Below are 14,592 nucleotides of genomic sequence, written 5' to 3'. Positions count from 1 at the left end.
ACGAAATGTCTGGTTAACCGAGACTATTCAAAGTACGGCCTTCTGCTGACGGTGCCGTGTGATCACGCAGTCATCAAAAAGTTGCACTGCACAAACATCATCATAATGTCATCAGAACTGAAGGTAGCTTTATCGTTTGTTGATGTTTGAAGGATATGTTATTAATGGTTTTAGTAACTAGCCTAACTCCTTATTCAATTTATGGTTAACTATATTTTGCCCTTGACCATGCATGAATGAAGAAGTAGGGCAGTGAGATTTTGAGGAAAAATATTTTAGTTTTTTTACTGAGCAATTCTGACAAAAATGTTGTCTCTTTGACATCTACAGCACACAGTTGGTCAAGACAAGTTTGATTGTTAATAAACATAGGGAACTAAAACTACTGATCCAACACAATGATTTTACATCTATATAATGTGACCTTGACATGAAAGGTGTGCATTTATTTATCCTAATTGAATAAGCCAGCTGAGCTACAGACTTACAGAGTAACTTACAGATGGAGTAGCACAACATAAATCATAATCTACCGAAATCCAACTCATATCACAATGAATTATATTGTTATTTGATAATATACCGTTCTTTATGACAGTTGTGATTTCAATTATTATCTATGAAGCAAGTTTTGAAGTCATATTAATACACAAATCTACCCAAACCACGATGCTTTCAGAGCCCTCCATCGGCGAAGTTAAAAACTGAATAGTCATAAAAATAGTCCTCTGGTTATTGTTACGACCATCAATTTCTATTACTCCTCTGAATCAATGGATTTCAACTTCACTACAGGCCCGGATCCAGTTGGCCGTGCCCCCCTCGGCCCACATCACTAATGCAAACCACTAATGCATGTGGCACTGATGATTACCCTTTGCTCCAATGTATGCCCCCCATCGACAAAATCCTAACCCATTCCTAAACTTTGTCGATGGAGGGCTCTGAAAGCATCGTTGTAACAATAGCCTGAGGACTATTTTTACGACTCGTCGTAACAATAGCCACTGCCTATTTCAAAATCAATCATTTATACAGTCGTTTTTTTTAATATACACCCATTCCTTTAGCTAGATACAACATATGTACTTTAAAATAACAGTCTTCTTGTATCAAAATCAGATAATTCATGCTTGTTTGGTCGTTGTATGGAAGGGACATAACTTGTGTATAATCTTCTATTTTTTTAACTCACATTTGGACACAATATTTATGTTACGATTTTAAATTGATAATGACTGTTTTGCTTAAAGAACAGTAATTGATCGAAAATCGATATAATTTATGGAGATATGAGTTGAAATAATCGTGCAGAAAAGTGTGACAAAAACATATCATTTCATTTATTTTATTAAAAATGCAATCATTAGAAAAGGGAAGTCCCATAGATAAATACACTACTGGTTCTGCATATACAATAATTTACAGAAACTGGTGAAGTTATTGTTTTGTAATATTGGGTGTTAAAATCTGACTGAACTATGTCTATTTACATGTGCAAAATATATATTTACTAAGAATTTAATATGTATTACAATGTCTGTTTTTTAGTATCAGTCTGGTTTTGGGAATGAGTTTTCAAGTGAAGATCCTCGTTGTCCTGGAGCTTTACCAGAGGGGCAGGTAAATTAAAAGTGTATTAAAAGATTTTGAAATGATTAATATGCAAAGTTTGGCAGCTTTGTCCACAATCAGTATAAAACCAACTCAGGTGCTGAAAAACAGGAACCACATTATTACACCAATCAAAGGTAGCATTAGTGTATGAATAAAGCTGAAACTACATTCTCCAGTCGATAAATGCAACACTTGATCTTGGAAGTATTGTTCAGGCTTATATTATAGGCCAAAATGGATAGGGGTGCTCATTAAAGATACTTTTCCAGAAGAATATTTATCGGGTGGAGATTTCCAATAAAAGTATGCCTAATTTGGTATATAGACACCCAATCTTACTAGAAAAATACTGGATTATCCGAAAAAGGCCCATGGGGCAAGCACTGGGCAAAATTGTCAGGGTATCACCGTACAAAAGACTCTGCAATTAAACAGCGGAAAAAAAAGTTGACAGAAATAATTAAGAATTTACTTAGGCCTCAATGTGTGTGGTAAATGTACAGTAAGTAATGATAAATACATTCTGAAAAATGGACCCTCCCACTATGAAGCCAAGTTGACAGACATTGCATCTAACAACAGCTTACTTATAGCTATAGATATCCCCAAAGAATACAAAGTTTTGAGAGGGAATTGAAGCAAATTTTTGATAGATTGGTTACTTTGAATATGTTTTTAGTCCAAATATATCATCAAATCACAAAGTTTGTACGCGTTAATGTATCTTTAAATTGATGTTGAAAGTGGGTTATTACTTCAAAATTAGCTGTAATCTCTATTTTTAATAGAATAATCCCCAAAAATGTGCTTATGGTTTATATGCAGAACAGTTGTCAGGTGCAGCATTCACAGCTCCACGAACAGATAACCAAAGAAGGTTTGTAATGTAATATAAATTGTTAACACACTTTCGATGAAATATTTTTAGACCGGAGGCTAAGTGCGGGGTTGTCGATCAAACGGGTACAAAACCAGACCCAACTTTTCTATAGTAAAATTTTGTGTAGAATACGATGCTTAGTGGTAATCAGTTCCCCATTTGGGCATTTTCGAGATATTTTGGGTCAAAGGTCAAATGAGGTCATTTGCACTGAAAGTGAATGTGCATGCGCAGCCATTCTTGTGTCATGAAAATATGCTGAAAATGATCGAAAGTAATCACTCTTTCAATAAAAATGTAAACTTGCTAAATTCACCTTTGTTCTTAGTGACCCCCAGAGAGGTCAAAAGGTCAAATTTTCTGCTTTTGCACTAGGAAGATTTAAAGAAATAAAATGTCAGCATACAATATAAAAACTAAATCAGAGAGATTTTAATTTGACAGTTTTTAAGTATTTTCGAAGTGGTTTCGTTCTGTTTCGACATTCCAAACTAAAAGTTCGATGTTAAGACCACTTAAAGATAAATTTTAAATGTTCCAATTATTAATTAGAACAGGTTTCGCTTTAGTTTTTATCTTGTACGCTGATATTTACTCATTTGACCGTTGATCCCAAATATCTCAAAAAACGCTCCGACGGCGGACTGATTACCACTTGGCATCATATTCTACGCGAAAGTTTACTATGGAAAAGTTGGAAGTGATTTTGTGCCCATTTGATGGACACTCACCTGCTCTGAGCCTCCAGACTATTTGTTCGTTGTTCGGTAGGTGCGTGAAGACTGTAAATTATTTAAAACTTGTCATATTTGTGAAAAATCAATTTAAATATTATTGTATTTTTTAAGCTAAATACCAGAGACTTTATCTGTGTTGCACATGCATAAAAGAAGTATTAGGATGTAGTTTATGCTGGCATTTCAGCCACGTGAATAAACCTCTTATACTTCTATTTATTCTTGGTATCAGGTCGTTTTTGTTTTTTTTTAAGGTTGTGACAGTTACAAATATTTTATAGTTTGCCTAATTTTTGTTTGTTGATTTCTGTATCATGTGTGGTAATTTGCCAAATGTGTTAGTGGTTATTTATGGTTTTCAGTTGGTTATATAGAATTCGACCAGCAGTTCTTCATGAACCTTTTACAAAGATTAATTCTGGTAATGTTACTCATAATTGGGATGCTGTGGAACCCAATCCTAATCAAGTAGGTAGAATGTTACATATATGTGCATCATGTTATAATTGAATAGGTTCTGATTAATATAAGGTCTAAATATATAATTTGGGCTTTTAGCCATAAAATCAATTTGTGCAGGTTTCTTTTATAGTACAATTTCATATCAGACACTACTCTTAAAAATAAACAAGAAATCAGACTTGAATTTAGGTGATCTAATTGAAGTCAATTTTGTAATTAGAGAACAAGCATATAGTATTTTACACCCTACTCTTTAGTGAGTGCGGAACTGTACTGACTGAATACCACATACTCAATACTGTAATTTTAGGAAATAATTATACTCTAGGGGATATTGAAATGCAAATACCTATGCAGGTTGCAATATGATAAATAGTCATGGACATTTAACATGCTTTGAGAATATGTTCACAAATGAAGAACTTATAGCCCCAACAGAACCACTGAGCTGCACATGCGACACGCAATAGCGCCATAAGCGTGGGAGGGGTTCATTGTCAAATTTGACACTTCAAGGAAGAGTTGATGAAAACTGCCGCGTGCTGGTTTATCTATCCATGTTTGCTTTCCTATCGGTTGTTGCATAAGATTTACTGTTTAGCGTATCTTTGCTTTAGTGTGTTACGTTTAATTTGATCAGGAGATGTTTTCGTCGACGTCAACCGACAACACTGCAAGAATTGGCCGTGGCACTGCAAGAGGAGTGGGTCAGATTGCCCCAAATCGTGATTGGACTGTTGATTAGGAGCATGCCACGACAAATTGCTGATTACTCATTATTAAGACAAAAATCAAAAACGTCCATTTTCACTTTTGACAGTGTATCTCTTTGCGAGTGAAATGGGGCCATCAGATAAGCCGCCCATATGAACTGTTTATGTTCATGTGTAGGCAATTGGCCTGTTATTAACATACACTGGTTACCTCTAATAAAAAAAGCAGTGCATTTCCGCAGTTTTGTATTGTTTCTGAATATCCCTTACCTTTTTTGATGAGTATATTTTTATCAAGGACCCACTAATGTAAATGAATTTAAATTATTTGACAGTTACGCTGGCAGCCATTTGATATACCAAAGACAATTGAAAAATCTGTAGATTTTGTTCAGGTAAATACATTGCATTATACTACCTCACCTGTTTATCTGTTTTGGGTTATGGGTATTAATATCTTATTGGAATACTATGGTTTTTATGCCAAGATGTGGTTATATATACATGTAACATGTGTTTTCTTATTTGGAATGTGATTTTTCAGATTTTAATGTCATAACCGTAACTCATTAAAAAAAATCTATGATTGAAAAACTTCAAAAGTGTGAGCCTGCTTTCCCATTTACATTTTGTACAGTCAGATTTTAGTCTTTATTGCAATAAAATGCACTTGATTAATCTTTTTAACAAAATGATGGTTAGAATGGGATTGTCTGTGTGTTTTCAGGGTTTATCAACTATATGTGGAGCAGGTGATCCCAAATCACGACATGGTATAGCAATCTATATATATACCTGTAATACTTCTATGGGAGATAAGTAAGTGGATTAAACTATAACAATCATTTTGGATGCTAGTAATTTTAGGCTTTAGCTGTTTGTTGCCAAGTTCTACATCCTACACAACTGATAAGGGGAATCCAGGCTGCAAAATCCTAAGGAACTTTCTCTACCAACACCCAGATCAAACCTTGCACCTCATGGTTAGTGAGCCAGTGCTGCCTTACTAACTGAACCATCATGGCTCCCTGTTTGTCTAACCTATTGAAAGAAAGAAACTTATTGATATTCAACAATTTTCAAACATTAATCCAGTGGCATGCTTAGTTTTGCCATTATTATTATTATTATTTATAATAAATACAAATGTAGCTTGTGTGGTTGTACTGGAAATACTAAACATTTCATATTTCTCTTTTATTTTGGTGCTTTCGATGAATTTAAATATATCTATTAACAATCAGTTTTCATTGGTATTCAGCAAATTCATATATATTCCTAATTTACAGATGTTTCTACAGTTCTGATGGAGATTTATTAATAGGTAGGTTAAGTTAATGAATCCTTTCAGGTTAATACCAGGGCTTACAGTTCAAAATTTTGCTAGCTGGTTAGATATTGCAATATTCTGTTTACTTCAGATATGAGAAATTGTAGCACTATATATATATATATATATATATATATATATATTTATATTTTCAACTGTTTTCACACATAAAAAACTATAAATTTAACTGAATATATATTTAAAATTTAAGGTTAGATTCTTTGAAATTCTAATTTCATGGCATATAAAATTCACTGACACCTAATTATGCAACTGATTCATTTCACTATCAGTCAGTCAAGACTGGCAAATAGGACTACAAATTGGTAGTGAATGTTAAAGAAACTGGAAGAAAAGTGAAAAAATCTCTTGACCAGGCAAATTCTATACCAATCTGATGACAATCTATACCACATATACTATTTCGTTTTGTTTTTTATAGTTCAAAATTTTGTTTTTGCTTGTCTTCACTACACCAGGGTCAAAAGCCACTCCCCTACAACCGATCAGATCTTCTTGTAGTTGAGGCCATCGAAAGAATTAAAAAAAACCCATCGAAATATAGATCTGTATTTTAAGCAGATTGATGCTATACAACCACAAAATGACCTAAATAAGGTGTTGATGAGACATTAAGCCCATTCCACCTATATATCATAATTATTATTCCATGCTGTATGGAAGGGATATTGAAATGGGCTCTGCCAGACCTTCTGTGCCAAATCTTCTTCCAGAGAATATCACAGGAACCACTTAATATATCTGTACAAAACTTTGTGAACCCTTCAATCTATTATAGAAGTGCTTCTTTCAGTAATTTTTGTGTTTCTACAGAAATAAATTTGATTTATTTTTTGAACAATGTTCTTTTTCATATGCTTTGTGACATTCAAGGAATGAAATTCCCCAGCTTTTAAGGAACTGTTTTAGAAAAATACTTTTGAAAACCAACTTAATGTGTAGATGGATATCTATTTTCATCTTACATTCTTCAAACATCATTAATTATTATTCTATGATATATTTTTTATTTCAGTACCTCAACAAGGTATGTTATCAATTACTACAGAATTTGGTAAAATGTTGGTTGCTCCAAACGAAATCTGTGTTATTCAGGTAAACAGATCTCTTTTTTTTCTCTATTTTATTTTTCAAATTTCAGTAATGTAACTTTTTTCAAGTATTTTATGTAATTTTATATTGATATTATAGAGAGGTATGCGATTTAATGTAATGGTTGAAGGTGAAACTCGAGGTTATATACTTGAAGTGTTTAGTGATCATTTTCAACTACCTAATCTGGGACCTATAGGTAATATTCCAGCTAATTTTTCATCCTATATTCATCATAGGCTTTACTATTCCATGTAGCCTACGATAAATCAAAAATACTTGAATTAATAACTGGTGTACGTGTAAGACTTAATCTATCAAGACAAAGTTATAAGAAAAATTAATACATGCATCTGTTTTATTAAATGACCATTTTCATTCTTATATTTTGAGGGGCGGGCAATGGAATTTTCTTACGTTAGTCATGTTCTTTACCAATAGTATAATATTTTTTACATTAAGGAATTTAGTATTATTTTGTGGTACTTATATTATTTCATATAAATATGCCATTTATAGGTGCTAATGGATTAGCTAATCCTAGAGATTTCCTTACACCTGTAGCTTGGTTTGAAGATAGAGAGATGAAAGAATATGAGGTCATCAACAAGTATCATGGCCATTTATTCAAAGCCAGACAGGTAATTATAGTAAATTAAACTCACCAAACAATATAATCCATAATCCTTGAGTGGCATTTAGCGATTGAGAACAATAAAACACCACATAATGTATATGGAAAACAATCACTGGTTTGTTCAGATAAAGAGCAACATTTTGACAAGTGTTCCCCAGTCATTACCAAGTACAAATTAATTTTCATACATGACCAGTATTCATATAATTCTTTGTTTCAGAATCATTCACCTTTTGATGTTGTGGCTTGGCATGGAAATTATGCTCCATACAAATATGATTTGAAGAAATTCATGGTTATCAATGCGGTGGCATTTGATCATGCAGTAAGTCTTTGTTTCTAATTTTTTTTATGAACATTCTTATAATGACCTCAGTTTGAAGGTTGTGAAAATATTCATTATTAAAAGCTAAAATAAGAGGAGGAACTTTAAGCTTTAATTATAAAGAAAAATGATCAATGTCTGTTGAGGAGTTTGCAAGAAATATTCACATTTCTTCTGATTTTGGCAGGGGGCACGAAAGACGCCAAAATCACATTGGCTCTCTTTTCATCCACGCAAAGTTTATTGACTATATGGAATGGTAAATATTACAATAAATTTTACAATAAAGAATTAAGAGTGTTGAATATTGAACTGGCAATGCAAATGGATTTTCTGAAGTGATAGAAACTAGTCAATGGGATGTTTATTATTTGACCAATAAGGAAACAAAAGAAATGTATAGGACAAATAATAAAACAAACAATAAAACAAAAGAAAGGCAATACATCTACAATGCAGAGTTTCAGAAACAGTATCTAAGAAACTTTTTTGGCTGTATGATTTGAGGGGATCACGTGGCTAAGTGGGTAAGACGCTAACTCGCTAGCCTGGAGGTCGGGTGTTCGATCCCTTCATTGGCCGAGAAAGTTCATCCAGATTTTCCGGCGTGGTTCTCCCTTGTCAGTGATGCAGGACGGAGGGGCTGACAAGGAAAGCTGTCTAGTCGTTCGGATGGGACGAAAAACCGAGGTCCCGTGTACACATTGGCGAGCACGTAAAAGATCCCTTGGCAGTTGGAATTCGATATAAGAGTAGGCCGTAGTGCCGCTGTCCGTGCAAAATTTCCCTCATAGCACACTGTATGGCGTATGCCCGTCTTCATTAGCCCAGGTTAGGAGCAGAATAGTAGGACGTTAAACTCCATTTCATTTCATTTCATTTGTATGATTTGAGTTATATAATTGCATACACATTTTTTTGTAAAAAAACTTATATCAAGGGAGACAATACACAAAACGGTATTAGTTCCTGGTGATGAAGTATAAAGGATTGTATATTTATTATAGGATCCATCAATATTTACTGTGCTAACCTGTCCTTCGTTGAAACCTGGTGTGGCCGTGGCTGATTTTGTTGTATTTCCACCACGCTGGTCAGTACAGGAACATACATTCAGACCTCCATATTATCATAGTAAGCAGAATTTAAAAACATATGTAAGCTTGCTCTATGTCTGTAAAAAGCTTTTAATTGGCAAAGATGAGAAAGAAAATCAGTTTCTTTGCTGAAGGATGAATCATATTCATGTCTGACCAAACAATTTTTAATTTTATTTAGGCTTACCACATTGCTCATTTCCTATTTAGTTTGGTTACTCTACCATGGATAATTTTCACATGTGGATGTCTTGTTTATTGTCCCCACCTTTCGATGAAAGCAGGGGACTATTAAAATGGGATTGTCTGTCTGTCACAATTTTTGGGACACAATAACTCTCTTTCTAATTGAGCTAGAATGTTCAAACTTGGTATAGGTGTTTATTAGGTCAATGCCTTGATGGAGTTTGAAGATGAGCATTTTCTGCTTAGGGTAAGCAGAGATAAGCAATTTGATTGGTTGATGCTTTGGGACACAATAACTTTAATTCAATTTAAGTGAGAGTGATAAAATTTGGTGTATAGTTTCATTACATCAATACCTTGACTAAGTTCGATAATAAGCATTTTCTGCTCAGGGTAAGCAGAGCGATAAGCAATTTGATTGGCCGAGACTTTCTAGTTGAGCTAGAATGTTCAAACTTGGTGTAGGTGTTTATTAGGTGAATACCTAGATAGAGTTTGAGGATGAGCATTTTCTGCTCAGGGTAAGCAGAGCGATAATCAATTTGATTGGTCAAGACTTTGTAACACACTTACTCTCCTTCTAATTGAGCTAGAATGTTCACACTTGGCGTAGGTGTCTATTAGGTGAATGCCTTGATGGAGTTCGAAGATGAGAATTTTTTGCTTAGGGTAAGCAGAGATAAGCAATTGGATTGGTTGATGCTTTGGGACATGATAACTTTAGTTTCAATTAAGTGAGAGTGAGAACACTTGGTGTATAGCTTTATTACATCAATACCTTGACTAAGTACAATGATGTACGTACATTTTCTGCTGAGGGTAAGCAGAGTGATAAGCAATTTGATTGGTCGATACTTTGGAACACAATAACTCTCCTACTAATTGAGCTAGAAATAGAATGTTCAAACTTGGTGTAGGCGTTCATTAGGCGAATGATGATGAACATTGTCTGCTTATGGTAAGCAGAGATAAGCAATCTGATTGGTTGGTGTTTTGGGGCACGATATATTTAGTTTTAATTAAGTGAGATTGATGAAACGTGGAGTATAGATTCATTATATCATTACCATGACTAAGTTCAATGATGAGAATTTTCTGCTTAGACTAAGGAGCGATAAGCAATTTAATTGGTCAAGAATTTGGAACATAACAACTCTGCTTTTAATTGAGGTAGAATGTTTAAACTTATGTAGATGTTCATTAGGTGAATGTCTTGACGGAGTTCAATGATTAACATTTCGAGCTATAGCTAAGCAGAGCTAAGAGAGTGATGAGACTTAGTGTATAGTTGATTGCTTGATACTTTTGAAAAAAATAAATGTGCTATTAATTAATATGTGTCATCTATTTATTTTTGGATTTCGGCGGGGGACATCAGCCTTACTATTGGCTTGTTGAAAATATTATTGGTCATGAACATGAGATTTTTGTGCAAATGCAACTCATTGATATGAAGCCATGGCAAAACAATACCAGATCTTTCTTTTTTGCCAATTTTCAATTGAAACAGCAATCCAATATATAATTACCTTTAAATGGTAACAATTTCACCGTAGAATACCCATTTAATTTTTATTCTTAGGAAATTGCATGAGTGAGTTTATGGGCTTGATTGAAGGCAAATATGAAGCAAAGGTAGCGTAAAAAATTATCTTTTCTATGCACATATTTAGGGAATACTCAAATGAACATTCCAGAATTGAATTCTCCCAATTGTTTGAAAGGTGTTGACAACGGAATATGGTAACATCTTGATCAATCACCATAGCTGAGACATTCAATTACATCACGATTCTGCTCACACTACATCTGTTTTTGGGACTGGCAAAACTGTGACACAGTTCTCCGTCAATTTGGAGTGTTTTGGACTTATATTTGAGCGCTGTCAAAGTGTTTGTGAAGAGCATATATTTGATATGTGATCTCCATAAATGATTGCTACATTTTGCCATGCATGGGCAACCTAAATTATCTGGTCAATATTCTAAATGTTGATTGACATCTGATAATAACCTTTGCACTTGGGAAAATTCTCATACCGACTTTGCACTTAGGTAAATTCTCATACCAACTTCGAAGTCTGATAATGCTTACTACTTACAGTTTGTCTGTAATCTAATATGTGGAATGTATAATATTATTGTAGGAAGGAGGTTTCAAACCCGGTGGTGGCAGTTTACATAGTATAATGACACCACATGGTCCGGATGAAGATTGCTTCGAAAAAGCATCTAATGCTGATCTTAATCCTCAATATATTGCTGGTGGAACTATGGTATACTAGCATTCCTATTGTATAAAATAATCATTTTACTTCTATATATAATCTATCTTTTGCTTTTTATTGCTGTCACCTCTGCATATCTGTCTGGCAGGGCAAATTATGACCAAGGACATAACATTCATTTATAAACAAACAGCATTGTGCTAATGATTTAGAGTTGTGTTATTATTGTATGGCGTACAATATTGGTTTTGATAGAGATATTGCAATAATTGTGCATTTCTTTGTTTTATTTATTCTTTATTATAGGCTTTCATGTTTGAATCATCATTCAGTATGGCTGTTACAAAATGGGCCAATGAGAATAAAGTTGATAAAGATTATTATCTGTGTTGGCAGCCATTACAAAAACACTTCAATCCAAACTGGAAACCTGCAGGTATGATGTGAAAGGTAGTATTTACATTTTATTATAGTTTTAATGAATATGGCAATATTGTATCCATTTGTGTGGATATCCCCTTTGACGACATACTATCTCAACTAAACATCTTGGAAGAGAAAACGGTATGAATTGCTAGATTGTCAAAGACTAGAAATTAGGCTATTAGCGAAAATTGGGAAGTGTTATTTTATCAATTATAATTTATTGCAGGGAAGGAAGAGAAGTCCTATACATTTTAATCTAGTCAAAAGATAAGAAAAATGGTAACATTCCGGTATGTCATTGACCATTTTGACAGTGCATTAACATTTGCTTGGCAGCTAAAGGATGATAATCTATATATTGTTACAGTATTAATTATTTAGTATATTATTAATGGAGTGTATGAATCTATGGGTGATAATTTGAAAGAAAAATATTTTTAAAAATTGTGCCTGTATTGTATATATGCATTTATAGTTAATGATGCATTATGTAAGATTCAGATAGAGAGCTGGCCTTACTTGCTATAATAGTTCAAAAACAGATAATGAGAAATGAATATATTTAAAATTTCAGTCAATTACTTTATTCTACACAAAATTATGAGTGTTGGAAGTTTTGACTAGATAGTCTCAATTGTTAAGTACAACTGCCACAATCATAAAAGGGTGAAGTTGTTCTAATCCATTCAATATCTAAGCAACCCATTGGCCTAGACATGTAAATAAATGTCCAAATAATAATTCATATAACATTTAATGCCATTAAACAAACTTGAAATAGGCAGATTTAGCTCTTACATACTGCATCTTTAATGGTGAAAGATATTATAAAATTACTGGTATATGATTTGAGGGTGTTTTATTTGTTCCAACATAGTGATGATTTTTTTTTTTCTTAACGCAGCAGATAGCAATTAATTATTTAATATTTTATTGTTAATGGGGAGTGTGAATCTATGAATGGTAGGTAAATGATGAAACCTTACATAAAATTAGTCGGTATGATTTTTGTTTTTTTTTGTTCACCAGAATTTTCTTAATTTATATATACTGAAAACTTAAGTATTTGATGATAGTGTGTCTGCATTGTTATTAAAATATAAATTGTTGATTTAAGTCATTCAGTGGTTTAATTTCCATAGACAATAAAAGTCTTATAACAATGTCTATCTACCATTTTGTAAATCAAGAAATATATTTATGCAAACCATTCTAATTTTTTTTTCAACTGAAAATATATTTCCTATAGTACCACACTTTAACATGAATATGGATGTGATTATTTTAATATTTGGTGATGACTTTATGCAATAATTGATTTTTGTATATTTATTGATATAAACTGCTGGGTTTTATTTTCCTGTTACTTCAGCTTTAATTATATATTCTATACTGATAAGACAGCAATAATATACTTATATAGCTATATATATTTTAATCTCAAATAATAAAGATGATTTATTGGGTTATCCTATTTAGCATTTTTTAAATCATTTCTTGGATTAAAGATTTATAAGATATCAGTCTAGAAGTACACCTCAAAATTATATTGTAGAAAAAGACAAAGGTTCATTGAGTAAGACCTAGTGACGACCAAGAAAGTTAATCAGGATTTTCCAGAGTGGTTCCCCCCTTGTCAGTGGTGCAGGACAGATGGCCTGGCAATGGACAGTGTATAGTCATCCTGAACTGAGGTCCCATGTACACATTGGTCTGCATGGAAAAGAATCCTTGAGAGTTTGAATTTGAAATAAGAGTAGGCCGTAGTACTCTCCAAGCAAAATTTCCCCTCATAGCACACTGTATGGCATATTCCCCATCTTCATAGCCCAGGTGGTGCAGAACAGTTAGATGTTAAACTATATTTCATTTTTAAAAAAGAAAACAATTGAGTATTAAATAACATAATTGAGTGACTTTATTGACCCAGCTGGTTATTCAACTTTTCAATCATGCAGGCAAGCTAAAATCAGAAATCAACAATTACATGTATTAGCACCATTCTAAGAAAAACCTATACATAAGTATAGGATATTAACCTACCCGAGGTTGATATGGTAGAGAACGCGCGGGCGAAGCCCAAGCGTTCTCTACCATATCAATCCGAGGGAGAGTAGGTTTATATCCGACATATATAACGCCATTTCACCCTTAAATTTAATGGGCTCTTCCATTAAAAGGCAACAACGATTGGATAATTGCTCGATAGTTTCCGCCAAATAGCGAAAGTTACCGAAGTAATCACGTGCAATTACGTGCATGTTTTTGTTTATACGTCGCCATTTTCGACTATTGAATTGAAAGCAAAAACAAGAATAATTCTAGATCATTGTGTCATCTGGAGAATATCTTCTCTGAGGGTTAGGTTTATAAATTACATGTCAAACGTACAAATTGAAGCTGTAACAACGGTGGATTGTGGCTAAAACTATTCTGAAGGGTTAGGGTTAGAATTGTGGGTATAAACACTGGCAGATATTCTACAGATCGGTCAAGATCCAGTAGCGTGCATAAAACAAAATGGATAGTAATACGAAGTCAGACGAATAATCAATCCTTTTTAGCCAACATATTGACGATAGAATAGATGTGAATGCAAATATCGACGAGGATCTATCCAAAGCCTGCAGAAAATTTGGACCAAAAGGCATTCTTTTCCAAGAATTCTGACAGTGAGTGAACCATGATTGAAGGTTTTCGGTATGTTCAGAGAAGGATTTGACCGACTGTTTTAAGTGGACTATACCCAAAAATACTTTACAAAGGAACTCTTGGGCGATAAATACTTTCAAGTCTTTTAGTGTGTGGAGAAATAATCGCAATGTGGACGAAAAGAAAATTC

General features: G+C 33.5%; 1 protein-coding gene across 2 annotated transcripts; it reads left to right on the top strand.

Moving 5' to 3' along the window:
* The first annotated feature begins 13 nt into the window (after positions 1-13).
* On the top strand, positions 14-13,219 carry LOC126811685 (homogentisate 1,2-dioxygenase). 2 transcript variants are annotated; one of them, XM_050537519.1, is made up of 16 exons: positions 14-123; positions 1,552-1,623; positions 2,406-2,494; positions 3,597-3,702; positions 4,745-4,804; positions 5,137-5,228; positions 5,699-5,733; positions 6,776-6,855; positions 6,952-7,051; positions 7,372-7,493; positions 7,710-7,814; positions 8,822-8,948; positions 10,680-10,732; positions 11,244-11,372; positions 11,631-11,760; positions 11,977-13,219. In XM_050537519.1, the coding sequence occupies exons 1-16, from the start codon at positions 106-108 to the stop codon at positions 12,003-12,005; spliced, it is 1,347 nt and encodes a 448-aa protein (XP_050393476.1). In that variant the 5' UTR covers positions 14-105; the 3' UTR covers positions 12,006-13,219. The 2 variants fall into 2 exon arrangements, with proteins under 2 accessions (XP_050393476.1, XP_050393478.1); XM_050537521.1 differs by having other exon boundaries at positions 11,631-11,774.
* The last annotated feature ends 1,373 nt before the right edge of the window (positions 13,220-14,592 follow it).

The sequence above is a fragment of the Patella vulgata genome, chromosome 2 (assembly GCF_932274485.2).
Source record: "Patella vulgata chromosome 2, xgPatVulg1.2, whole genome shotgun sequence".
In the NCBI taxonomy this organism is placed as follows: domain Eukaryota; kingdom Metazoa; phylum Mollusca; class Gastropoda; family Patellidae; genus Patella; species Patella vulgata.
This window is presented reverse-complemented; position numbering and strand designations above follow the sequence as displayed.

Coding starts and splice junctions, on each gene's coding strand:
- LOC126811685 (XM_050537519.1), top strand. Junction 7,815..8,821: donor CGGTGGCATTTGATCATGCA/GTAAGTCTTTGT, acceptor TATTTATTATAG/GATCCATCAATATTTACTGT. Junction 11,373..11,630: donor ATATTGCTGGTGGAACTATG/GTATACTAGCAT, acceptor TCTTTATTATAG/GCTTTCATGTTTGAATCATC.